This window comes from Notolepis coatsorum (assembly GCF_963971535.1).
Source record: "Notolepis coatsorum genome assembly, chromosome: 1".
Taxonomy (NCBI): Eukaryota; Metazoa; Chordata; class Actinopteri; order Aulopiformes; family Paralepididae; genus Notolepis; species Notolepis coatsorum.
This window is the reverse complement of record NC_140165.1, coordinates 132,261,541-132,289,509: the sequence shown is the minus strand read 5'-3', so window position 1 is coordinate 132,289,509 and position 27,969 is coordinate 132,261,541. Positions and strand designations below refer to the sequence as shown.

Below are 27,969 nucleotides of genomic sequence, written 5' to 3'. Positions count from 1 at the left end.
GAAAGCTATGCTTTGGTTGTCTCAAGTCTGGTCACTACTCAAAGTGCTGCAACAGTAGGAATGTTTGCGACATGTGCCACAAGCAGCATCCTACATGTCTGCATGAGGAGCGAGCCAAAGAAGGACAAAGACCACCACAAGCCAAGCTAAATCTAAATGAAGAAAAGCCAAGTACAAGTCAACAATGGTACAAAGAAAGACCTCAATCAACACAATGCAAAGAAACAGCCACAAACTCTACTTCACAGAGTAATACTTCATGAAGCTAACACACAAACAACTGCAATAATTCCTGTCTGGCTTTCATCCACAACTCAACCAACACAAGAAGTCCTTGTTTACGCTCTGTTGGATTCTCAAAGCGACACAACCTTTGTTCTAAGGGAAGTAGCAGAAGCGTTGGAAGCAATCAAAGTAAAGGTCAAAGTCAAGCTCTCTACTATGACCTCAAGAACCACAGTAGTAAGCTCTGAAAGAGTAAACGACTTACAAATCCGTGGCTTTTACTCTGGTAAGAAGATATCTTTACCACCAGTCTACACGCGGGATTTCATTCCAGCCAACAGAACACACATACCAACAGATGGAACTGCAAAAGCTTGGTCCGATCTAGAGCACCTCCAAGAAAAGATTGCACCTATTAAGGACTGCAAAGTAGGTCTGCTCATTGGGTACGACTGCTCACAAGCCCTGCTTCCAAGGGAAGTAGGGATGCACCGATATGAAAATTTGCCACCGATACCGATTGTTCAACTAACACAATCGGCCGATACCGATATTTGTGGCAACAAATTTTTTTTTAAATATTTTTTAAATATTTATTATTTTGTAATATTTTTTTTTTGTAATATTTTAATTTTTTTTATGAAACTACTGTATATTTGTGTTACAAATTGTGCTCACCGATATGAACATAGGCCTCTTTACTTACTTAAAAAAAAGGAAACATCGGGGAGCTCCAGTAGCTCACCGCGTACCTCGAACGCTATTTCGGCGTCGGGGACAACCGTGCGCGTCACGGATCTGGGGTAGCGAGTTCGACTCCCGGACAAGCCGTACTTTCTCAGAGTGTCTTTCCCCCCATCTGTACCCCCATTCAACCTGTTTCTGTCGGTCACACTTGACCAGAAAAAAAAAAAAAAACGATAAACGCAAAAAAAGAACCAGCTGACTGGTCAAAGTTTAAAAAAAAAAAGGGAAACATCAAGAAATAGCACTATCTCTCTCCCAGTATGTTCTGCAGGGCTGCAGCTAGATACTACTTCTCCCAGCATGGTCTACCTGCTGGGCTGCAGCTAGATACTATTGTCTCAACCAATGAAATTTTGATTGACAGTCGATTCTGCCAATTACGTCACACACCGCTTGCACCCGCCTCTGCTGTTACCACCAATCGGCAAGCGCGTATAATTTTTTTACTTCGGCTTTTGTCCGCCATTGATTTTGACGAGAGCTTTTCTACAACAACAACAATGGCGGCGCGGCTGACGTTTAGCTTTTAGCTCCGCAGGATGACTTAAATGAGGCATAATGATTTTACTGCAACTAATGTTATAATAAAACAAAGCCTTTCTATACATGTGTCTGATTGAAAACGTTATTAACAGATTGCAGAATGGGTCAAACTCAGGGCTCTGTGAGCAACGGAAGGAACTGAGCTAGTATGAACGCTTGCTACGTTCGGGTAAATAATATGCTGATGTTATTGAACGTGTAACACTAACTATATAACGTTAATGCCACAAAACGAATGCCTTGTTAATCATAAGTAGTAACTTTGATGCAGTAGCTTGTGTGTGTGTGTGTGTGTGGGGGGGACTGGGGACGGCGTTGTGCAGGTCGCGAGTGAACTTTTTTTTGTCTTGACGCTACACAAATTGATGGATATTTATCGGCTACTGCCATCGGCACATTCGAGCTTATCGGCCGATAGGCCGATTGCAGTCAACAAGGCACTTATCGGCCGATACCGGACCGATACATCGGTGCACCCCTAAAGGGAAGTGTGTCTGGCGAAGAAATCTGAAATTGCTGGTGAGTGACACCACCTTTGACAAAAAAGGGAAACCTACAACTAAAAGAGTGTTCCTTGATAGACCTGTACAGAAGGTTGTAACGCTACTTGAAGCAGACTAATGTATTTAATGTTTTGCCTGAAATTTATGTTAAATGACATTTACATTTAGTCAATTAGCTGACGCGTTTTACCTTTGGGACTAATTGCGACACCTGCGAGCAAGCAGCAGGTATGGTCGGAGTTGTACAGGTTCTACCATTGAAGACTGTTGACAAGAACAGAAGAATGAAAACCCCCTTTTTTGTAGCATGCAGCCAACGAGGTATTTAGTGTTTGTTTGTATTTTGCTTTGTTGACGTGTTGTTTTTCATACTGTGTATATTATTGTTTGTGTCGACCTAACGCAACTTATGTTTTCTCTTTTAAGTTTTCACGTGGATTGGAGGACCAAGCTTTCAATAAACCCGTAGAAAGAAACCACTTGTGTCTGCTGTGCTTGGAGGGAATTACAATACTTGTGCCCTAATGATAAGGATAAGCGCTCTATGAAGAAACCCAATCCCCTTGCCAAACATCTATGCTACTCATAGTGGTGAAATAAAAAAGGTCATAAACGTTTTATATATACTGTATGTGTGTGTGCGCGGGGGGTGGGGGATACAAAACCGGTTTAGGGTAAGGGGTGTGGGTGCAGGAGGAAATGGTTAAAATGTGAGCTATGATGCGAGATTATACTGATGCTACTAACCCTACCACTTGGCCCCCAAGCCATGCTTTCTTAAAATGTGGATCAAGGTGTTTAAAAAAAAAATTAAAAAAATTAACATTACAGGACTAGTTCCGTCTCCACATAACAATGTGAATGAGCCAGAGTCCCAAGATAAGGTGCCTGCTTCTTATATCATAATTTCTAATTTGGGTCCTGCAAGGTTTAGTAACACCTGCACTAAGCTGTTAAACTGTGGACAGACCGGCAAATCCCCCTACCCCCTTCATAATTTGAACAGACATTAATTCAAATGTATTCTGCAAAGTGAAACTTGTGTGGTCTGATCTCGTGGTGTGGTTACATAATTTTGCTAGAGAGAATGTCTGTAAAACCATGTTTGATATTGTTTCACATGCAAGTACACCAATATTATTTTCATGCAAGAAATAAGAACTCACAGGATCAAAGTGGTCTAAAAAAAGAAAAAAAGTAGACACAAAGCATAGACAACCTGTTCACTGGTCTGCTATTGTTGCAGTGCGGCTATTCAGTTTAAATTGGGTTGTAGTATTCTCATGACGTGTCATGCTTTTCTAAACAATACAGCGTAATTCCTTGAGTAGTAAATAAGGTATGATAAAGCAGGTTGGACACCAGGAAGTTGAGGTGGTAAACAAAGCCAGACCTATTTTACCTGTTGGTTGATCTGCTGCTGGGTCAGGGGGGCTCCCCCTCCCCCCTCCTCCTGCAGCCACTCCACACAGGCCCTCAGCCAGGCAAAGGGCACCTGGACCTGCCATGATGACTGGAGCCAGGCCTGGGCAGAACGTACCACTTCTTGGATTTCTGGAGCCATCCTCCACTTCTACCTACTCTTCCAGAAGGCGACAAAATGTGTTTAGATTTAATAACTATCAAATAAGGGGAGTTTATTTCCCTCCTTCATGAATGGCAGGTATACTCATACTGTTCTTCATCCTAATAATGAAGTGTCACAAGGAGTAACGGATTGAGAGAAATCTCGCCTTTGGTCAGGCTCAGGTGGTAATGTTGAATGAATGAATGAAAACTTTATTTAACAGATTGCAGAATGGGTGCAATACAGTACGGCTCAATACACACAATTGTTAAGGGGATGCAGACCAGAGAAAGACGTGTGTCTTGTTTACATCAGGGTCCTCCATTTATTATTCATAGTGACATAGACATACACAACATACATGACATACATGTTGCAAATCAAGATGTATTTTGTCTTGGTATGGGGGGTTGAATGGTCATGAACATCCTACCCAAGAGCTCCAATGCAAGTTCTGAAGTCGTAGAAATGAATGAATAATATATGTTGCACACAGTAGTAAGAGGCTATTGGTTTCTCCAGTCGTTCTGTGACAGCAGATCATGACTTGGAACGGGTCTTTCTCTGGTCTGCATCCCCTTAACAATTGTATGTATTGAGCTGTACTGTACCCATTCTGCAATCTGTTAAAGTTTTCAATCAATCAATCAATCAGTCGTTGCCAGTCATGAAAGGCAAACTCAGACAGTCTTATCTTTATTAATTGAAGGGGCCTATTATTATCGTTCCCAAGGTTCGAGGCCAGTTTAACGAGGTTATAAGAAAGAATGCCATTGTCTTGAATGAAATGTTTCCCTACTACATGATTCTACAGTGCTGCTGCAGAGCAGACTGGGAAAAAAGCCAAGGCGCCAAACCCAAAGTCGATAAAGACGTGAACTGTTTAATAACGCTACCTTAGTTTGTTTCCCCATCATATTTAACCATACAAATGGAAACATGGCTAATTCATGCTTCACAAGCGAGCAGAAATATGCATGTTTTACCTTTGAAGAACTTTGAAAGACGGGCTTGTGAATTTGACTAGTGCTGTAGTACAATTCAACCAAACTATGTAGTATAGAGGAGGCAGAGGGATGGCGGACGGCTGTGGAAACGCCTTTTCACGTCAGATTGATATATATTATATCCAATGGCTGCACTCGTTTCTACATCCGGTGTGTCCTTCCACCAATCAGCGCGTACGTCTCTCGTGATGTTGGACACTTCCACTTTCGGTCGAAAGAAAGGAGGAGCAAGCGTTGCATCGGAGGTCTGTTTTTTTTTAGTTTAGTTGCAACATTATTATTTATCCCTTCTCTCTCACATTTATTTTACACAATTATCACACGCAGGTACTATCGATGCACACGTTCGTAAATGCCAATATGTCCACTCTTGTTCTTATCACGATTGCCGTGATGTCATCTATCGTTGTCTTGCTAGCTGGTTAGCTAGTTAGCTTAGCTTCGACGATGTGGTCGCAATATGGCGAGACTCGCTGGTTAATGGTAACGGCTAGCTAGCTTAGCCGACGTTAGCTCACTCCAAAGCTTGCCTGGCTATTCTATTGCTCGTTTTGTTAATAATGGTGAGCTTGTAACGGTCGGTGAACACGCTAGCTAACTTAACTAGCTGGCTATAGGCGAAGTACGGCTATCTTATTTTGTGTAACTCGATAGGTTAAAGAATGCCACCGGTAACGCTGGGGCTATGCTAGCTACTTGAGGAACCTCATTCATTGCATTCTAGTAGCGCGGCTCGCATTCTCTCAGCAGGAAGCTGCCTGTGGCCCTTTGTGGGGGTGTGGGGCCAGCTACCTTTTGTGATTCATCGATTGATTAAACTCAATATTTAGCTTGTTGGATGTAGCTAACGTATGCATCGATTAACAAAATATAGCGTTTTATCAAGCGGACTTTCGCTACTGCTATTGCCATGGTTGACTATTATCTAGCTACAGTGATGTGGTAACCTTACACTAGTATGTAATTTTAGTATTTAATCCGTGCATGCAACTTTTGCATAATTATATATTTTGTGGTCGATCGGGTCAATGCATTCTTACCGAATGGCAAATCAGGTGTCGCCAATAACGTGTAACACGATGTATCTATCATGCGGCATGAAGCATGCGAATGGTTATCACGATGGGAAATGTAAATGTCAATAATACCAAAGCGGTTTGTTGCAAAATTGGAAAGGAGGTCCGCTTTTGGTATAGTCTCTACATTACAGCACTGCAATCAGCTTGTTCTTTCATCGACAGGTTCGCAGCCGCTGTTTGGTACTTGTTTAGTTCCGCCCATCATCACCATCACGCCCATCTCTCTTCACAATAAATATCCGTAAGTGCCAGTCCTCTTGTCAGTCTCCATGTCTCCTTTGCACTCAATATATATTTGAGCAGGCTGTACCCCGAACACCGCACTCATCTTTGCATTTTCTCTCTCCCGACGATGCTTACCAACCACCACCACCCGTCGTGCCCAGGTTCCTGCTCCTCTCTCCCCGGCACAGCCTGCTCCTCGGACCTAGGTGCCCGCCCCACCCTGCCCGCTGTCCGCCGACAATGGAGACAGAAATTGAACAGCAAGAAGAGACCTCGTTCAGTAACACAGAGACCAACGGTAAATTATTAATCTTTTGTTGTATGTCCTCTTGTGTCCTTGTAATATAATGTAGTGTACTGTTTTTGGAGATTAAAAAAAAAGTATTACATTTACATCAATGTTGAATGAGAATCACTTGATGTTGCTTGTAAGAAATGTGTTGGCAGTGGACATATCTGTATGCATTTAATGTCAATTTAATTTGATCCTGTACATGATACACAAGTCGGTCTAGGAGCTCCAGACAGCTGGTAGCAGGACTCCTCACTCAGTATTCTTGGCAGAGACGGGTGCCAAAAAGCCACACCAGGCTACATATTCATATATTTTCACTGTTCTGTGTGAATGTACGTGGGTTGGAAAATATATACATCCAGGCTAAATGTGTTTGTTCAGAAAAAGAACAAGCATTTGTATCTATAAAAAAAAAATGAATGGCTACACAGATATGACAAATTTTGTGTTAGAATGCGTTTACCCGTGCATTGTTCCGAGCAAGTATTTGTCTGTATAAAATATTGGGCACGTGTGGCTGTAGATGTAGATTGTGTTCCGTGTGTTTAGTTTGTATTTGCGTTACCCCGTGTCAGGTAAGCGCCCAGCTGAGGACGCAGACGACCAGAAATCCTTCAAGCGCTCCAGGAACTCAGACGAGATGGTGGAGCTTCGCATTCTCCTGCAGAGCAAAGTAATTCACCAATTATGTATTTTTTTTTCTCCACCTTGCTCCTTCCTCTTAATTTTTTTTTATGTATTATATATATTTTTTCAAATGTATTTAAGAATTTACATTATTTTCTAATGAAGATTGCCGTTTCTATCATTATTCCAGTCTTTTTTTTGTTTCTCTGAAAATGTACCTTGTTTTTTAAGCCTGGACTCTCCTTTGAGGCTTGTTATTGAATTGGTGATTTTAATTTTCACGTTCATTGTAACATATGTAGTTGTAATACACTGTTACTTACAACTACGTAAGTCCATGGGGATTTATTACCCCCCCTTCTGATTTTGATTTGGCACATTGATCCGTGTGATTTTAGTCGTGATGTTTTTGTAATATATTCGGTGTCTTGGTTTTTAACCATCTTCATGTATCTTTCTGTCCGTCCTTTTCTCTGTCCCTTTAGAATGCAGGAGCTGTGATTGGGAAGGGTGGCAAAAACATCAAAGCCCTCCGTACAGACGTGAGTACATCTATTCTGCACAGCCTCTATTTTTCACTGGGCTCCACCATACGGCAACTACCTAACCACTTCTATAAGGCCACAGTTTGATTTCTACCATTTATACTGGCCATTGTAAATTCAGCATGTTCGGATCTAGCATTGGGTCCTTCGTTCTATATACAATACACAGTGGGTGTCTCCTTGAGTAGCCGATGATGTTGATATTAATTAAGACTACTATTCTTTGAGAGCAGGTCGCCGACTCCTCTGGGTTAGCTCGAGTCTTTTCCTCCTCACATGAACATCATCTGATTTGCCTGAGCTAAAATCGCCCTAAGCACAAATGTCCTATTCTGAATCCATTTCCTTCTGAATAATGACTACTCTTAGTACTTGACTGAAGCTTGTGTGCTTGTTAGTCATAGAATGGGCACAGTGTGGTCTCCATGAGGTCATTTGTAGCGCCAACTGCCATTTAGCATTCTGATAAGAAATGTATGAACAACCTGGCCAATTCTCAACTCATTCAATGTCATTACCTCTTTTTCTCTACCATCCCACTCTCTCCTCCCTCCTTCTCAACTGCTATCCAGCTCTCTCACAACGACCTTCTTTCCGCCCCCCCCCCCCCAAACATCTACCCCTCTATTTCTCTCAATATGCCATCACCCACTCTGCCAATCTCACCCTCTCCTCTCTCTTTGACAAACAAATCTCTGAGAGAAAACAAAATGAAGTCACATTTGACCAGTGTAGAGCCTTGTATATTAAAAATGTATTCCTCTTCCCCCCCTTCCCTCTTCCCTCTCCCTTGTTTTTTATTTTACTCTTTGACTTTTTTGCCCACTTCCTCCTCTGTTGCCCATGTTCTGGATGGCCCCTCCTGCGCCCGCCCACCTGACACCCTGGTTGGCCCTGCCCATATTCGTGCCCTGTCCCTAAATGGTCGCCTTACTTGATTGACATCCGTGTGCTCGAATGGCCCTGGCCCCTGCCCATGCCACGACCCCAGTTCAATGCCAGTGTGTCAGTCCCTGACAGCAGTGGGCCTGAGCGGTATGTCCCTAAGCTCCTCCCTCTCACTGCCTGACTACAGGACAAACAAACAAAAATCAGAAATAAACAATCATCCTGCCTCTGTTCAAGTCACTGTATTTTAACCTACCTGTGTCTCAAAGTATTATAGCCTGAAACCAACTGCCTTCTTGATGTCCAAATCTGCCTCTGAATCCTGTAAAAAAAAAATATATATATATATATATAATGCCTCCAATTTATTTTTAGGTAATTTGCGTTGCACCTTTTTACAAGTGTTGTCAGGGTTTTTCCAGAATCTTCCAGTCTGTTTAAACCTACTCTGTAACCTGTTCCAGTGCCAGTTAACCACATGTCTGTATTTTGATTGTTAGGTTTTGTTTTCAGTGATGATTATCTATTCTCTTTCTTCCACGTTCCTCACCTCCCTACCCCCCCCCCCCTCCCCCCCCACCCACCCTCTCAGAATCGTTGTACTGGTGGTTGCTTTTTTAAAATGTATTTATTTTGATTCGTTTTCCTACATCCCTCTCTGCCATCCCACTCTTTCCTGGTGATACGGTCATCATTATTTTTGTTAGACGGAAGACTGCATCCAGCTAAAAACCCTCCTCTCTGTATGTGACAGGCCAGCTAGGATTCAGTTTGTGTATTGCCCCCCCACTCTTCTGCTTCATCCAAGCCTTGACATTGATTGCTGGAGCTGTTGAAAGTGCAAATCTCTCACCCCGGCCCCACCATCCTGTATGGTCCCCATGTTTGTCGCTTCTCCCATTCCCTAAAAGTTAGTCCAGCGGTGAAACATGTCGCCGCCATGCATAACCTGCTCTCGTTACTATGCCGACTGTCTCCCATCTTCAAACTACTCTTTTAGTTCGCTTGTCATGGTTTTTTCATCTTGTTTCTTATTGATTTTTATTTTTTTGCCCATGTCTTGGTACATGATGAGGGTAGATGCAAACAACAAGATTCCTTGAAGTAGGCCTAAAAACTCTCTCAGCCAAATTTTCCGGTTTGGGATGCTCCTAGAAGCATCTCCGAATGTTCTCCAACCTAATTGGAGGGGGGAAGAAATCTGGTCCAAATCTTGTTGTGTGCATCCAGTCTTTGGCTCCAGGTCCTGTAAAGCTTTTTCTGGCACCATCAGAGTTTACTACAGCCAGATCCTCCCCCAACTCTCCCTACCCCCCCCCCCCAACGGTCACCAAACACTCACTTTTGTTTGGGTTCCTTCTACTCTTGTCTTTTTATTTTCTTCCTGTCCAGGGACAACAGACTAAATATGAATAGATAGATTTTTCTTTGTTAATTTTAGATTTTCTGGTTTATATATGAATAGATATTTTACTTATCAATGACTTGTATAGATTGTTTGTAGTTTGTATATATTTCCAATTGTCAGTGTGTTGACGGGAAATGGTTTAGAACTTGTGATACTCCTAGCCCCAGGGCTGGGTCTCCCTCCTGTAGTTAATGTCGTGCTTCCTTCTGTATAGTTAATCTTATGCTGGAGGGGAAGTTGTATATTCTCTGATCTGAAATATTGTTTCCTCCTCTTCGGGATGGCATCCCCCGATTGGTTCCCCCCTGGCTGCTCTCTGCCCCGGCAATTGGCTCCCTGTGGCTGTGCTCTGCCTTGTCATTGGTGGTTGTGATGTGAAGCATCCTGAGCATCACTGCCGACATCGACACTGTGGGAGAAATCCTGCTGAAGATCATCCCCACTCTGGAGGAGGTGAGAAATGCAACTATTTGGAGATCCTCAGTCTTTTCCCCTCATCTTTCCTACTTCAGCTACAGTTCAGACATTTGGCTGATGCTCTCGTCCAGAGCACCTTTAAAAAATAAGAGGACTTTAATAAAGTGTAATAAAAAATGTAGTCAACATGTGAATCCGAAGTATCTTAGTAATGAGTACCGGTAAGTATAAGGGAGAACAATACACTAAGTATAGTCGCTCACATTTTCTATTCAGGAGTTGTAATCATAATGGACTTAAATATGACATTTACTACAAGCATATTTCCATATCAACCCTGTGATCGTCATGGCACCGTATGATAGGGCTGGTAGGTACACCCAATATGAAGGTATAACATCAGGGATCCATTTAAAGGTATGTATATTCACTATACCATCATCCACAGTAAACATACATACCTGTGTATTTATAAGTTTATACTAATGTTTTCCTTGCAAGCAGTATTGAGAATAAAATGGACCATTTTGAGTGAAAGGGCACCATGACATTGTATTAAAAGAGAAAAATGTTTTATCTCATTGTAATTTGTATGAAATACGGTTATATTGTCAAAACTAAGACTAATTTGATATTTTAGTCATATGCCCCAGTGTATGCAGTCTTAATCCTCTGTGCTATTTTCATCCCAGTATCTGCAGAATAAGATGCCAAATGCATTAAACCTTTGGTGCTGTTCCCCTTGCATCTATTGTATTACCAATAGTATCTGATGCACAGATACCTACACAAAGTCAAGACCCGGCTGATAGTATTTGTATTGGGTATTGTTTAAGGCTACAGAGATGATAAACAAGTACTAACATAGTGCTATTAGATGATTCAGAATAATCCGTTAATTATGTTGCAATATTAAATGTGTGGATGCCATTTGATTAGATTAAGACAGAATGCTAACGTCCTCAAATACCATGTTTGCATATTCCTTGCTGTTCCCTATTGAGACATACAACGCTAATCCTGTGTTTCCACGTTAACTCTTTGTGATGTGGACTCCCCCCAGTACCAGCAGTACAATGGGATGGACTTTGATTGTGAGCTGCGTTTGCTGATCCACCAGAGTCTGGCTGGCTCTATCATCGGGGTGAAGGGGGCTAAAATCAAGGAGCTCAGAGAGGTATGCAGGCGGGGGACCAGTGTTTCTTTTTATCTAGCTGATCATCACCATTTAGAGAGCAGGGAGGCCGGTGGTCAATATAATGATTTTTATTTCAATTATATATATATTTAAATCTTATAAAATACAGCAAATTAAAAAAAAATGTTGGAACTTAAGTTTGCCAAAGTTAGCTGTATTAGCTAGCTAACATAGCTTGTTGATGACAGGTTTGTACTTGCCAACATTACAATTGGCACGAATCGTGTTCTCATTAAAAGTTCAGTATCAATTGAACTGTCCATATATATTTTATCAGCCACTTCATCCTGGCCAAATGATCAAATATATCTGTCTTATCACTATTTAAAAAAAAAAGTATAATACTACTATACTATAATAATACTGATCCTAAAGAAATACCATTTCACTGAGGTGAGCACCTCAGTTACTCCGATGTAAACTCCACCCCATTGTATCTTGTTTGTTTTATTTTTTGTTTTTGTTCTTTAAAAAAAAATTGTGGCCAATTTCAGTCCTGTCCGTGTCTCCTCATGTCTCATAAAAGCAAAAGAATAATCATGGTGATATGTTTTCCATCAATTTGATTATATATATTTTTTTTACTTGGGGATGTATCAGTAGTATTGGCAGTGGTAGTAGTCGTAATGGTAATCCAGTCTATTTTTTTATTTTCTAAAAAATAAACTAGTTCAACACAGGTAACTACTTTTGCTTAATTTCTTCGATGGCTCAAAATGCTTTAGTGTTTAGTCTATTTTATGTTTTGAGCACAAAGTTCATCATAGATCTAGCCTCTTAATTTTGCTCTCAAAGTGCACCAGATTGATGCATTTAACTTTAAAACAAACAAAACGGGGGGTCATGCCCCCGGACCCCCCTAGAGGTGCCGAGGTTCACCCACCACCACAGTCTCACTAAATCCTGTGGGAAACACTGAGGATAAACATATTTTTTTATGGCTGTGGGTAGGGCGTTCCACATTGTTGTGGCATAATTGCGAAACGTGTTTAGTCCCTTGTTTGTATGATAACAAGCCTTTTAGTTCATGGTTAAAAGTAATGGGAAAAGGGTGCTAGCTCGCCATCAATCAGAAGCTAGCCACAAGACTTGCATTCACGCTCTCCAGCACACAGCCTCCCTGCCTGGCACAACAACCACAACAGTAGGGTCTATAGTCACAGTCAGGACAGTAGGCTCTACAAGCAGGCTCCCTTAACACTTTCAGTGCCGGGCCGTGTTTTCCTATTTACCCCGTTGAGTGCCACCATCCACGGCCAATGTTAACGTTAATATCGCCTAATCTATGTTTTAAATTATGGCTGTGTCTAATCTGCCTGTCGCTTATCAAAGACTCATTTTCCAGTCAACATTGGCAAGGCAGATTGTATTTTTATCGCTTCATTTCCGTTTGATAGCATTTTGAAAATCACCCGTTTTCTGGAGAAAAACAACCCATGCCTATGATAATCGCCTTTTTACTGGAATATTCCAGAACGTTGTCATTTGTCGGCCTATTTATGAATCATTTTCAAATAAACGCTAGATGATCGATAGTATATGTGTGCGCACGCTCGTGCCGTGCGCTGATAATCGCTGCTGTTATTTCCTCATGGCTTTTACAGTCAAAACAGCCATATCACATAAACGCTTATATCTCTGTGAAAACGAGTCTGATTATCCTAACACTGATAACATAGATTCCTTACCTGAGGTCAGATGGTATCCAAATGGTTTATTCCAATTTCCGATCGCCATTCGATAAATGTATTGATCCATCGTGTGTACAGTATAACCCATATTTGCCGTGGCTCAGAGGCTCCAGAATGAACTCTGGTAGACCCCGGCTGCATCAGTGAGAAGTAAAATGTGGAGTCAGAAATCCGTTCTCCCATTCACTTTCATTGAGTCCATTCCAAAAGGGTGATTTACCATCTGGGAGACGATAGGGGGCGCTTTTTTCACATCTGATCGCCGGCGGTCCCTGGATCTCCAACGGTAGGCTCGCGTGATGCAATATGATTTCAGATTGCTAATAATAATAAAAAAAAAAATTAAAAAAAACGAATAGCCGTGACGTGGCATTCAACGGTCGGGTCGTAAACCCGAGAAAAGCCGTGAGTGGCGCTCAAAGTGTTAAAACGCTAACGCTATTAACCCTTTATCTGCCAGGGATTATTCTGATCTTAATCCACTGTCTGCCAGTACTGTAAATCTATGGAGATGTTCCCCTTCTTTGCAGGGCTATAACTTTTTAAATTGTATTGCTAAATTGACATTACTATGGCCCATTCACGCCAAGTATCTATCTTTTAGGATGTAGCAACGTTCTACTTTTTCATTCATACTAAAATACGGTCTAAAGTATAAATATGTTTTTATCGTTTTCTGCAGCATTCTGCAGAACGTGATTTATAGCCATAAATACATATATTACATCATCAAATGTAGTTTGATACCGATTGACGTCGGATAAAATTTTTCAATTGTACAAGGTCCTAAACGTCATTACTGGTCATCTGCTGGTGACCGGAGGGGGGGGGGGGTTATAAGTCTGTGGCCGACGTTAAATCATTTATGTAATATGGGCGATGCATAGATCACAGCAGTTTATATGGATCATAATAAGCAAACACGCTGAAACTTACCGCAGCTTCCTCTGACCGTTGGGTGGTCAGCGTGGAGCAGAAAGTTCGCGATTATGGGATGTTGATATATGCGATCCATTTCCAGGTTGTATAATAATATATACGTCCAAATCATGTTGTTTATCGAGTTATTGGCAACGGATCGCTATCCAGTGTGTCGAGCTCGAGTCCCGTGAGCGATAACGAGTGGCCGGACCGAATATGGATGAGCACCACTTCCTGCCGCTCATTTCCTGTTTGGGCGATCCGCCGATCGACCACCAGATGGCGCTCTTGAACCGTTGGAGAGTTGAGAGGAGATCAACAGGAGATCTCAAGTCTCCGTGGGTGAAATATGATTGACATGACAGATTTTTGAAATATTGATCTCAAAGACGCCTTACGGCGTCATTGGCAGATTACGCATGGCGGAGAATGACGTGGTAACACGTCATTGGCGAATAAAGGGTTAAAAAAACAGTGGAGGTTAAAATAAGAATATGACTTGGCCTGAAAAAAAGAGTCAGGAGATTTCTTTTTGCTTTAATCCCTGTATTTTAATATTGTTAAACAACCTTTGCTTCTCTGTACCACCTATGTTTCACCAATAAAAGATATATATAAAACCTTAAAAAAAACTATTTCAAAGATGGGGTTTGGGGATTTCATGGGAAGGTTCAAATCCATCCTCAAATCTTACTGGGAAAAATCAGTATCCAAAACTGATGGTGTTAAAGCTGTCCAATGTCCCTGTAATGCTGAAAAACACCATAGACTCTAAAATAATAGCCGAAGAAAGAGGTGATTTTTTTTTATTAGATGAGCCTCAACATAGTTTTTATTTATTTTCTTGGTGGAAATATGATTTAGAAAATGTGGATTCCTAGAGAAACACTGACATGTTTTTAGTTATTATTTTGTTCTTTTTTTTCCCATCTCCTTTTTTATATAACCATCCTGAAAGAGATAAGTGTGTCTCTGAACTGCTCCCACTATCGGTGTCTGCTTTGTGTCCTGTTATACTTATAACCAAAATAGTGAATGCGGTTTCCATAGAAACGCCAATTACACGAGACCGAAAGATTCAATGCAAAGATTTGTATGGATTTGTATTTTTCTAGTGGATTTGATTGCATCAGCCTAACAAATGTTTTGTGTTTTTCGACATTGTCTGCGTCACCCCCAGAACACTCAGACCAGCATCAAGCTGTTCCAGGAGTGCTGTCCCCAGTCCACAGACCGGGTGGTCCTGGTCGGGGGGAAGTCTGAGAGGGTGGTGGAGTGCATAAAGACAATGCTGGAGCTCATTGCCGACGTCAGTACTAAAATGCTATTCTGCCTTTTCTTGCACTTTTTGTGGGGTCAAAATGTGGAGGATTGATTCTCATAAGGGTATAAATCTATTTTGAGTAAAGCATTGTCATGTTTGATATTTAAATCTCATTTCAATGTAGATATTTCCAAGGTACAGATGATTACACAATCTGAAATGTAATTATTTTATAAGCAACGGCCTTAAGATGGCCAATAATTCCAATAATATTCAATATTGTGTTTTACTCTACCAGCAATAACGTAGTAGATAAAGTATCTGTTTTTTGGATGAAAGCTCATATTGTATCATTTCCTCCCCCACCAGGCTCCGATTAAGGGCCGCGCCCAACCGTACGACCCCAACTTCTACGATGAGACCTACGACTACGGCGGCTTCACCGTGGTGTTTGAGGAGAGGGGTGGGGGACGCAGGCCCATGGGTGGGTTCCCCATGCGCGGGGGCAGGGGCGGAGGAGGAGGGGACCGCGGGTTTGAACGCATGCCCTCCAGCCGCGGCAGCAGGGGGCCCATGCCCCCCTCCCGTCGAGATTATGACGAGATGAGCCCCCGCAGAGGACCTCCCCCACCCCATCCCAGTAGGGGAGGCAGGGGAGGTGCACGAGGACGCAACATGCCCATGGGACCCCCACACAGAGGAGGGTAAGACTCACATGACTCATTTTCTCCTGCTGTAGAAGTCCTGCAGACACGCATTATGACTGTCATTTCCTCCTGCTGTAGAAGTCCTGCAGACACACATTATGACTTGTCATTTTCTCCTGCTGTAGAAGTCCTGCAGACACACATTATGACTGTCATTTCCTCCTGCTGTAGAAGTCCTGCAGACACACATTATGACTTGTCATTTCCTCCTGCTGTAGAAGTCCTGCAGACACACATTATGACTGTCATTTCCTCCTGCTGTAGAAGTCCTGCAGACACACATTATGACTGTCATTTCCTCTTGATGTAGAAGTCCCGCAGACACACATTATGACTGTCTCTCATTTCCTCCTGCTGTAGAAGTCCTGCAGACACACATTATCACTGTCTCATTTCCTCTTGATGTAGAAGTCCTGCAGACACACATTATGACTGTCTCTCATTTCCTCCTGCTGTAGAAGTCCTGCAGACACACATTATGACGGTCTATCATTTCCTCTTGATGTAGAAGTCCTGCAGACACATGCCTTCTCTTCAGTTATCTTTTCTCTTATCAATATCTACCCCTTGTCATTTGAACAGCTGCTCTTCTCCTTTACAGAGGATGTTAGAAACATAATTGTAATGAGTTGTGAGGGTGGTTTGGGCTGCATCAGTGTGCCTTCAAAACCAACCCGCTCTCCTTGGCTTACTTTGTAAATCTATTTTGCATTCTCAACATGCCTTCACCCAATTTGCTTCCCATTAAAACGTTGCTCATGATGGTAGACCCACGTTTTGCATGTAATCATTCTTATGCTGTCTATGCATGCCTTGTGAAAAATCATTATTCATTTGAGCATTCTACGCATAGATGAGTCAAAATCACTGCCAGTCCCATTCCATACTGTGTATGTACTCATAAGGGTGTCTGTCTCTGTGTGTGTGTGTGTGTCTGTGCGTGTGTGTGCATGCGCTTCCATCTCCATCTTGTCCACAGAGATGACCGTTACTATGACTCATACCGTGGCTCAGATGACAGGTCAAAGTAAGTCACTGTCGTGTTCCACATGTTTTTTTTCTTTCCTTATCGTTAGTTAACTAGAAAAAGTAGCATTGATGATGTCCCCGGCTCATGCAAGTACTTTTAACAGTGACTGCTCTATCGGGTTAGGTAGCCAAAGAAGAGATGCACTATTTGCCCCAAAACTGGATGAGAATAGTTAGAATAGCTTCCAAAATGAATTGCTTGTTTTTGTCACATGTGATTGTATGCCACGTATAACGGGGCAAAGCTTGAATGGCACAAGGCAATGATTCATTAAATTGAAGATTTGGCTATCCAATCATGATAAACGACAAATATCAAAGGGCTCTCTCTTGCACAGTCGCACGTAGGCTAGTAGGCTAGTGCACGTAGGCTAGTAGTGTTGGCATTCCTCATGGAAGCCAAATTGGTGTAATTAGCTGCAAGCTAGCTTGTTATCTTGCAGCTATCATTACCCATTGGTTTTAATGAGCAATGCTAAGTCATTTTCAGGGTAGCCAAATGACAAACGCATGAACGTGAGAATGTTTTGATGAAGAAAAATATCAACTATCCCAGTTTGCTTGTTCTACAGCTTTCCCTGCCGTGTTCTCGTAGCACTACCCTGAACCCGTTCCCTCCTTCCCTACCGTGCAGTCTAGCTTGCAATGCTTGCCTTGTCCACTCTTATTCCACTCAATCCTCTTTGCTGTAGATAGGTACCTATGAAACCCTGGCTTGCAAAAGTCCCATAGCCTGACCTCAACCCTCACAGTACAGGAGTTTGTTGCCCTGTCCTCAAGAGGCCATATTAAGCTTTTTGTGTTTTCCCCCTCACCTTTAGTGTGTTATATAGCTCTAGGTGCATGTAGAATGTCAGCAGAGTTACAAAATCCTTATTATCTCTTGACAAAAAACATTTTTCCTTGGCTTTTACTGCTTGAAATACAATAGTTTACTCTCATAATCAAATATGTCTTATCGATGTTTATTGTTTCCTCATACAAAAAAAACTGATACGCTATCTGAATTTCGTAAACGAAGAAGTGCAGCAGCACAGGAACAAAGCAGCTAATTTTCATTTAAAGAGACTGTAGCCGAAGCTGCCTCTTTGAAGCTGACTGAGCCTGATTACCAAGTGACAGTCTGTACACCTGTAACTAGGTGCATTTGACAATAAAAACATGCAAATGTTTGTAAATAGACTATGAAGATGGCAATATTAAACTGGCTATAAATCATCGCCTAGTTTGTATAGTCAGCTACTTGCACCCAAAATAGTACCCATAGCGCTCATCATCCTGGCTTAAGAATCTGAATAGTACCTCTAGCCAGTTCTATCATACATCTTCCTGTTGTGAGGGCAGACATCTCATCAGCATCATTATCACTAATCCATCATAGCTGTCACTTCTTTCCTAAGGTCAAAATAATTTAAACCTCCTGGTACAACTGTCGCATGATTAACTGTCGTTGTTGTTGTTACTGTTGGTCCGGGAGGCCGGAAACTATCGCATGCTTTCCTCCGACACATGTGCAGCCAGCCGGCAGGCAGCCTGGCAGCTCAGACTCTCACTGGGAGAGTGTAACGTGTGGAAGGTCACACTACCTCCGTCCAGATCCCTCTGCCAGGGGTTCCTTGAGATTTAAAAAAAAAAAATATATCCATGACAGCTCTGAAAACAAAATATAGGGCCAAGTTGAGCCTTGAGGACAGAGGAAGCCATGCGTGTTGCCTTGTCAAATATCTCCCCACGTATTGACAGTATTATTAGCCAGCAACAGACCTCACATTGAGCTAGAAATGTCCACTGAGTGAACGAGTGCTTATCTTCTGTATTTATTTTTATTTTTTGAGAAATGGTAACTTGGTGATCCTTTTCTGTATTTAAAAGAAATACATGATTTTCTGTTTTTGAGAAATGGTCACACTTATCCAAATATGCAATTTTAATGGAAAACAGTGCAGCTGTAACAGATAGCACTTTAGTGATAATTTTCTGTAATTTTATTTTTAAAAATATGCTATTTGATTTACCACTACTAATGTCAACAGTACTAAGCCATTTAGACCTTATTTTGAAAGCAAGCACTTTGATCATCATTGTAGCAAAAAAGACAGGGCCGGAAAAGTCTTTATCGTATATAGGGGTGCCCTGGAATATTTTATTGGACACAGGGGTGCCTTGGCAGCAGAAAGGTTGAGAACCCCTGCACTACACCACCTAGCCGCCCGAAGAATCATGTTGATGACCAACAACTCAGTGATTTCCTTTTAATATCCATCCATCCAGCCGTGGCAACAGCGACTCCTACTGGTCGGGGCGCCTGTTCAGCGGGGAGGGAAACTGGGGAGAGATGGCTTGAACCTCCGTGCATGGTACGCTCTCCCAGTGAAAATCCTAGCCGTCGGGTGAAAAGAAGCAGATGGCGACTCCACATGTATCGGAGGAGACGTGTGGTAGGGCTTGGCGATATAACCATAACGATAAATATCGCGATATATTTTAATCGATATCGAAATAAATTTTTTTTTTTTTTTTTTTTTGTGACCTGCAACAGGGCAGTTTTAAAACCAGAGACAGTGGACAGACTTGTCTTTCTTGCCTGCAACTTAAAGTAATGGCTTTGCTTGTCCAAATGACAATACTGACCAAATTGAGATTTATTTTTCTCTTGTCCATTTATTTTGTTTGCTTTCTAATTTAAAATACAGTTTGAAACCGTCTGTACACAGTAGGCTATGTGTGCTAGCAGAACTAGACTCCAGTCACAAGTCACGGTGCACATGTGCGGTGGTTTGTCCACCAAAAAAGCGCCAAAAGATCGAAAATAAACTAGCAGAGCCAGAACTGTTCAACTCCCCTGGAGCCACAGCCAGCAGAGAAGCCGGTTTACTTTCGCTTTTAAACCAGCTGCAGCCTGAGAACTGGAGTGTGAGGGGATGTAACACTAAAGATGGCGGCAATGACAAAGAATTGCTGCAAAATAAACATACATCTGTTGTAAAAAAAAAAAAGCTTTTTTTTTTTTTTTTTTTAATACTTATAACAGTTCGATAATTATCGATATAGAGAAATATGATAACATTATCATATCGTTATCGCGATATGATTTTTTCCATATCGCCCAGCCCTAACGTGTGGTAGTCTGCACCCTCCCCAGACCGACAGTAGGGCAGTGCAATGACCAGGAGGGATTACTAAATTGGGGTGATGAGAGAAGAAAGTAAACGGCAAAAGAGAAAACAAGTGACTCGTACAATTTTTATCAAATGATTATGTGGCGTCTTTCTTCGGTTTGTGGTATTTATTAATTGAATCGGCAGAAAATAACAGGGTAACGGTAAAAGCTTATGCAAAAAAGGGCACATTGATCTTTTTTGTATCAAGGCAAGAATGACTTGAACCCCACCAGTCAGAAAGACTGAAAAGGTCCTTTAAAAAATGAACCTGTTGATTTGTAAGCTGCTGGCTGTAGGTGTTGATGTTGGACCTTGCAGACAATATGCCGGCATCCTATCGGGAGCTGCCAACCTAGGCATGACAGTTTGGGTAGCTACAGGAAGCTTGACTTGCGCATGCCACTGTGCATCCCCAAATTAAACCTAATGCTTACTGGAAGGGACACTAAGTGGCTACAGGGGGGTAGGGAGAAAAGTGAAAGCAGGGTGCAAAACATGAAGCTACAGTCAGATGATCCGGTGACACCCTAGTATGTTTTTTTTTCTTTTCTTTTTTTTTTTTACTTTATTGCCAACAGAAATACAATTACAGTACAGTAAAAATGACAATACAGACGGGGGAAAAAAGGGGGGGAATAAATAAAATAAAGTAAACATTTACAAATAACTAACCTTGATTGGGTCCCTCCTCCAAAACATTCCTGCCTACTCAAATATACCTACACATTTCCCTCTCTGTATAATACATACCCATAATACACACGTGTACATTTCCCTCCATCCTGTCTCAAAGCAGTGTGTCCCTAAGCCTACCCAAGATAGCTAGTAATTGACCTCCATCTCTTCTCAAAGAGAGGCATCTTCAGCTGTAGCTGGCCTGTCATGTGTTCCATCATATGTACATGTTTAACTTTCTGTTTCCATTGAGCAGTCGTAGGGGGCTCAGGTTTCATCCAGTTAATGGTAATCATTTTTTTTTGCAATCATCAATAAGATGTGTAATATATAGTACTGATCCGTGTCCAACACTCGTTCACACTGTATTTCTAACAGAAACAACATTGGGTCCATGGGGATGTCCGTTTCCAATATTTTCTCTATTTCTTCTTTTATATCCGTCCGAAACGTCTGTATTTTTGGGCAGTCCCAGAATATGTGTGTATGATCCCCAACCATACCACATTCCCTCCAGCATTTGTTGGTAGAGTCTTTTTTGAAGACGCATGCTGTCAATGGAGTTCTGAAGAATCTAATTTTGACCTTCCAATAAAATTCTTTCCATAACTGGCTTCCGATCCCCCTGTGACAGTTAAAACACATGGCCTCCCAATCTTCATCCTCCACTATTGTATTCTAGTTCCCATTTTTCTTTAATACGGTATGTAGAGTGTCATCAGACATGTCTAACCTTAGATTTTGGTACATAAGGGATATTTGTTTTCTTATCAATATCGGGCATTCACATAGTCGTATAAAATGGAATTCTATACCCTAGTATGTTATTAATGAACTTTGGGGGGAGGGGGGGTTCAACATATTTCTTCTGCTAAATGGTTTCTGGATTTTGGGGGAAAAGTGACAGCCCTGGTCTTTCATCACCACCAGCTGTCAGTCCTCCTCGCACACTAACACTGTCATGGCTGTTCCTATTTCTGTGTGGGTGGATGGCTGCGGGGGAATGCGTTTATACTGTAATCTTGCTCTGTGTGAGAAGGAGAGAGAGACTCTTGCGGTTCCTTGTGTGCGTGGGTGTTTGACCTAGACCAGAGATTTTCTTGGAATGTTGACAAGCATTTTGTTCTAACAATTTTTTTCCTCTCTCCTTTGCCGTCCTTGCCTTCTCTCTTTCCCTCGTCAGCAGCGACAGAAGAGGCAGACCAGATCGCTATGGCGATAACATGGTTAGTGACCCTCGGCTAAATGCACACAGCGTTGTCTCTGGTGTCTCATTGGCCGCTGGCATCCTCTGGCTGGGATGCTGATTGGCCTAAACACTAGACAATGGTCATGTAGTTTGGTCATGCAGTTTGATGAGACAATATAGCTGACTGCACACACACACCAGCCATACACGCATGCATGCATGCATGCATGCATGCACACTCACGCACACACGCAGATGCCAAGGCCTGACCATGCATACCATCTAGCTGGTACCAAGGAGTAAGCCATCCCACCAAATGACCATAATCACCACAGCCGGAGACACCCCATAATAATTAGCCATAATTGCTCTCCACCGTGTACTTTCACGGCCAGCCTGTTTTTCTTGCTAGGAAAGGAAATGGGGAGGGGTGGGGGAGAGGGGTCTATGGTTGGTTGGTTGCTAGGCAATAATAATAACACTTTGTTGACGGACTGGAAGCGCTCTCTTCCCCCCACCCCTCTCTCCTCTCTGAGAGCTGGCAGGATACTGCCTGCGGTTGCTCGGCAACAGCTTTTTGAATCGCCTGTTGCCCTGACGACAGAGCGGCAGCTGAATAGCAGGTGAAAGAGTGGCTGATGGAGATGCAAGGAGAGGGAGAGACAGGAACGGGAGGGGGACGGGTGGAGGAGGAGTCTGGCTTATGGTGAAAACTGGGTGGCCTTCAGTTGAGTCTGCTCTAAGGAGCAGCCTGCTGCATCATCCAGCCTTCAATCCACCCATGTTGTGTAGAAAGACTGAAAGAGCTGTGTATAGTGTGTAACCATCTGTTTTTTTCTTTTTCTTTACAGGGTGGAGGTGGATATGGTGAGTCTGATGCTTATTTATTTTCTGTGGGAGTGTGTAATTTTGTGTCTGACTGATGTGTGGACTCACTGTTTTGTGTTGGTTTGTGTTTGTGTGCTGTTGCATCCATCTGTGTAACGTTACTACAGTATTCGTGGTGACTGATTGCTGATTTCAGTAAGCGTTACTACTGCTGGTAGTATTTCTCAGCACAGCTTCATTCAACGAGGCATTTTGTTGGGAGAACATCTGAATACAAACGATTTCTGTATTCAACTTTCAAAAATAAAGTTTGTGTACATTTTCAAAAGATAGTGCATGGTAAACGGAAGGCATTGTTGTGGCTATTGTGTGGTATTATAATGCAGGATTTGGAATTCATGAATTGTTGCCGTGGTAACAATTACATTTGAAGTATGGCAGCATTGAGGCTGGGGTCAGCATTAGGTGGTTATGCTCATTCCAGTCAAAGTTAACGGCTCTCTGAACACAAGCCTGATTCATCTTTTTCTTACTCATGTGCATGTAGGCTTTGTTTTGTGATGAATAGTGTAGGGACTTCTTGTTGACAGATGTCTGCAATACTGGGCCTGTGTTTGTTTTATTTATATGTATTACTCTTCTCTCTCGCTGACTCTCGGTCTCTCTTGCTCTCTTTAGATAACAGTTCCTCATGGGACAACTACCAGTCTGGTGAGTGTCTGTAGCATATTCAATGAATATTCTATAGTTTAATTAATAATCTAATTGTAAAAGAGAAAAGAAACAGCCCCTCTCGGCCTGAATGAGCTGCATGACGGGACAGGAGACGCGCAACGTCACTTTCTTTTAGTGGAGTGGAAATTAGATGTAGGTCTATTCCTTGAGCTGCAGAAAGTGCCAAGAATAAAAACAACTGCATGGCATGATGGCAGAGAGTTCAGAACCCAACTCGGCCGCAGAAAGATTGATTTGCACTCAGCTAAATAAATTTAAAAAGCCCTGTTTGGAAATACTTGGGATTTTGTTTACTAGAATGCAAACTTGTGGAACCTGGAGACAAAGTTGTATGCAAGCTATGTAAACTACAGATGGCCTTTTAATGCTAACACTAGTGTTTTTGGAGTTCTAGCCTCAAGAATGTAAGTTGTAAATGTACTTTTATGTAAAAAAAAATATATATATATATATATTCTAGCCTAACCTCTTTCAGGTGGACGTGGTTCCTATAATGACATGGGTGGTCCAGTCGTCACCACGCAAGTGACCATCCCTAAAGATGTGAGTAAACTGCACACGTGCTCACACACCCCTGGGGTTGATCTGTACGTCTCGTACACTATGATCACCTACAAGCACCCTCACGAGCCATGAATGAAAATCGGTTGATTCAAAACAAACCCCCATATTCATGTGTGCATGGATGTCATTTGCAGTCGCCTACATGTTGGTGTTTTATATAACTGCCGTTTGTGTTTAACACTGACAAATTACTAGGACAGTCTTATATCATCCCTGTGTGTGTGATGCTTCGGTCTGTGCCAAATTTCTTTTTTTTATAGGCTTTCATTATACATGCAGTGACTGTCTCAATAAAAACGTTGAAAAAATGACTTGTCCTGTCAAATGTCTGTTGGACGATGTGTTTATTTTGTAGTGACTAATAGGTCAGGGCGCATCTCCCACATGTGTGCATGCATATATACACACAATCTTTATCATCCGTACACAACCCAACTGAGACAAAGTACTTATTAAATATGGTTCATATTAAAAAGGAATAACGCATGGGGTGCTTATAGCATCTCCTTTTCTGGGGATATTTCCATTGTAGAGACTAGGCACATCTCAAATAGCTAAAATATTTTCCACTATTTTTTGTAGTTTACTTTTGTATATGGTATAGTTTACTCTATATTGTTTTCTTGTGGTGACCCCCCCCCCTCTCTTTCTCTTCCTCCGTCCCGTCTCTCTAGCTGGCCGGCTCTATCATCGGTAAGGGAGGCCAGAGGATCAAGCAGATCCGCCACGAGTCGGGGGCCTCCATCAAGATCGACGAGCCTCTGGAAGGTTCCGAGGATCGCATCATCACCATCAGTGGCACCCAGGACCAGATCCAGAATGCCCAGTACCTGCTGCAGAACAGGCAAGTCCTCAAGCCGACCTCTGTGACCGATGCACTATACCCACGTGACAAGAGATCCTTTCAAATACTTGGTTGGGATTTAGTTTTGAGCACCTTATTTCCATATGTAAATTTGGTCCGTTTCAACTCTGTACATTTGGAACCGTTTGGCTTTGCCCCCTCCCCTCCAGTTGTTTTCAGTGCTAGTTTTAGACATAATGGACCCAATGAAATGGTCCAACAAAGTGGATGCTTTGCCCATCTTCAGGCGAGCTCAAAGAATCCCTGAAGTTCTTGAAAGGATTTGCCCCGGCTCTTGACCCAATAGAACGCTGATGTCTTTCTTCTACCCTTACCCCTCCTCCTCAGACTCTATTCCTTGTAGATTTGCACTTTTCTTTTCTCTAAGACTGGAAATATATATATGTATTGATATATATTTGTATGATATTGCATCCTTTACCTAGCTAGCTAGCTAACTCACTTCCTTGTTGCGCTGTGCATTTCTATTGCCTGCTGTCTTCTCTGTACACTAACCCCCTTCCTCTTCCTCCCCATGCAACCTGCTACTAGTTCAAACCTTCCTGTTTACGTGAAATGGCTGTGAATGAGAGAAAAAAAAGAAAAGAGAACATAAGGTTTTTTGTGAACCGAAGGGTCAGTAGAATGATTCTGACGATGTTTCCTAAACTGTCATATTTTCTTTTTTCAAAGAATATGATTGGTGGAAGGAACATTAAAGAACATGTGTTTCTTTAAGCCATCCAAGCCTTTCAGTGTGAAGCAGGGAGTGGATTGATTCTTCCCCTGGCTGCTGCGGTGTGGAAGACTAGTGATTTTGTTGTTTTTAGTTAGATCAACCGACAACAAATCACAGTCTGCCAAACGGCACAGGCTCCTCCTCTTCTGTCTCCCTTGGCAACCAATCGGCACGTATACTCCACTACTTCCTCGTTGATGCTACCTGGCTTAGCTAAAAATGCTAATAATATAGCTCTAGAACTGCCGCCGCTGTCTGTCTTGGTAGTGTAGTGTTGCCATGGTAACTAACCCTGCCTCCCTCTCCTTCCTCTCTCCTCCCCCAGTGCGCTGCACCTCCTCGGACACCAGGACTAACCACACCCCTCCTCCTCCTCCCGCCATCGACGCCACGCATCCTCTTTCCCCTCTTTCTCTCACTCCTTCTCTCTTTTTCCTGTCATCCACCTCTCCCTCCCCCTCCACCCATCCCTTTTTTCTATTATCAACCCCTCCCCATTTCCTAAATATACTGTGTGTATCTTATTCATTGACTCCTGTGAATTATATTTTTATTCTTCTTTATTTTGTTTTTTTACTCTTTATATTTCAGTGTGAAGCAGTACTCTGGTCAGTTCCTCTAAAGCCAGGAGACTCAGAATGACGCAGGCTCAGATTGCCCCCCCCCCCCCCACCCCTCTGTCCCCCTCCGCCGCAACCCCCCAGACTATTATCCCGGATTGTGGGTTTCTTTTTGAATTTTATTTTTGTATTTTTTAAAGATATTAAAAACGACAACAAACAAGGTCCAACATTCCTGTGCGTAAAAGAAAATGTAGAAGTTCGGCATTTTCTTTCTTTTTTTCTTTTTTTTTTTTCTTTTTTTAAGAGTAATCATTTCTTCTCACACATGTTCTCTCTTGTAACTGTATTTTTAAAACACTTCACGTGTCTATCTCAAAATATTCTTCGGAGTCTCCTAACAGACAAAAGTAAACAACCTTTATTTTTGGATGGGTTTGTTTTCTAAGAAGTGTATGTGTGTTTGTGTGTGCGCACGCGTTTGTGTCGCCAGAGTAAACCTGTTAAGTGTGTGTATGCGTGTGTGATTTATCTTGTTGTCTTGATCAGTGTATCACACACATTAGCCGTGCCCCATCACCACTCAGTACAGAATGTAAGCTTTTTTTTCTTCCCTTTTTTCCTATGGAACATTTTCTGATTTTTAAGAAATAAATGTAGGAAATTGTACTTTTCGGTCTACGTGTTTTATTATTTTTTTTCAGTTTGCTGATGGTTTGGGGATTTTCTGAGCTAGGCGATACAAATTGAAATGACCCTAGTTGTCCCACTACTCAGTGGTACACTTGGTGTAAGATACTGGGGCTGTCTTAACTATTTTGTATGCATACTGATGACTGTAGATTCACTGAAATCAATCTAAATCCTTTCTGATTGAACGGAAATGGAAACGTGTAGCTAGCAACCTGTTATAATTACATTGTATGGGATACCTAATAAATTATATGGAGATGTTCTATTTTGTCCATCCATTTCCTGTGTTCTACAACCAACTACTCTCCATGCTGTAGACTTCACACTGTCAAATTGTAAACCGATGAATAAAGATGATGCCACTTTTTACCAAATTGATACTCGTCTCTTGGAATTGTAGTACTATTATGCTGGAATTGTAGTACTATTATGCTTAACGGTTGAAAACTCATTTAAAATGGCTGATATTGCCACAAGAGCATGATTAATTGTGTGCCACAACAATTCACTGTACAATAATTTGAGAAAATTATTTGCTTAGATTATTGAAGTTCCACAGAGGATCATCAAGATACTTAATGGTTTTGTCCACAGGGCTCAAAGTAATGGCCTCTTCCAAGATTCTTCCACTGATATATATATATAATACTTTTTTCTATTTAACTCATTCATATAGTTTTATCATGTACAATTATCTATGATATGACTAAATTCTGGAGAGGAGGCACTAATGGCACTCTCGAAATACTTGGTATCTCTCATGCATTAACACTGATCGCCGTGGACGAGTTCACACGTTATTCCTAGCCATGCTCATTCTGCCGAAGACGCCGTAACTCGTCTTTGATGTCAATATTTCAAAAATCTGTCATCGAAATCATATTTCCTTTCCGGAGCCCTGAGACACACTGCAAAGCTCCACTCAACTCTCTAGCGGTTCAAGAGCGCCATCTGGTGGCCGATCGGCAGATCGCCAGCCGGAAATTAACCTTTGAACCGGTAGTGCTCATCCATATGTGGTCCGGGTAGCCTGTAGCTGTTCCGCAACCGTTCCTATTTCCGGGGTAGGCCTGATTGGCCCCAACAGGCACGTGA

The 27,969-nt window shown here is 42.0% G+C and overlaps 2 protein-coding genes across 6 annotated transcripts in view; one reads left to right on the top strand and one right to left on the bottom strand.

The window, feature by feature from the left end:
- Nucleotides 1-4,648, bottom strand: part of rmi1 (RMI1, RecQ mediated genome instability 1, homolog) — a 65,124-nt gene extending 60,476 nt beyond the window's left edge. Inside the window, exons 1-2 of the mRNA XM_084322238.1 lie at nucleotides 4,572-4,648; nucleotides 3,421-3,598 (exon numbers count right to left, since the gene is read on the bottom strand). Of these exons, the coding sequence (XP_084178364.1) occupies nucleotides 3,421-3,582 (162 nt within the window). The 5' untranslated portion in view covers nucleotides 3,583-3,598; nucleotides 4,572-4,648. The remainder of the gene's footprint in view (nucleotides 1-3,420; nucleotides 3,599-4,571) is intronic.
- Nucleotides 4,649-4,807: 159 nt separating this feature from the next.
- On the top strand, nucleotides 4,808-27,137 carry hnrnpk (heterogeneous nuclear ribonucleoprotein K). Of its 5 annotated transcripts, none has more exons than XM_084324510.1 (17): nucleotides 4,808-4,837; nucleotides 5,834-5,912; nucleotides 6,058-6,194; nucleotides 6,767-6,864; nucleotides 7,304-7,360; nucleotides 8,355-8,398; nucleotides 10,040-10,112; nucleotides 11,146-11,253; nucleotides 15,067-15,195; nucleotides 15,520-15,854; nucleotides 16,837-16,884; nucleotides 21,906-21,948; nucleotides 22,763-22,778; nucleotides 23,418-23,450; nucleotides 23,950-24,017; nucleotides 24,713-24,882; nucleotides 25,947-27,137. In XM_084324510.1, exons 3-17 carry the CDS (start codon nucleotides 6,137-6,139, stop codon nucleotides 25,975-25,977), a joined length of 1,311 nt encoding a protein of 436 aa, XP_084180636.1. In that variant the 5' UTR covers nucleotides 4,808-4,837; nucleotides 5,834-5,912; nucleotides 6,058-6,136; the 3' UTR covers nucleotides 25,978-27,137. The 5 variants fall into 5 exon arrangements, with proteins under 5 accessions (XP_084180636.1, XP_084180635.1, XP_084180634.1 ...); XM_084324509.1 differs by having other exon boundaries at nucleotides 11,140-11,253; nucleotides 21,909-21,948; nucleotides 26,213-27,137; XM_084324508.1 differs by having other exon boundaries at nucleotides 11,140-11,253; nucleotides 21,909-21,948.
- The last annotated feature ends 832 nt before the right edge of the window (nucleotides 27,138-27,969 follow it).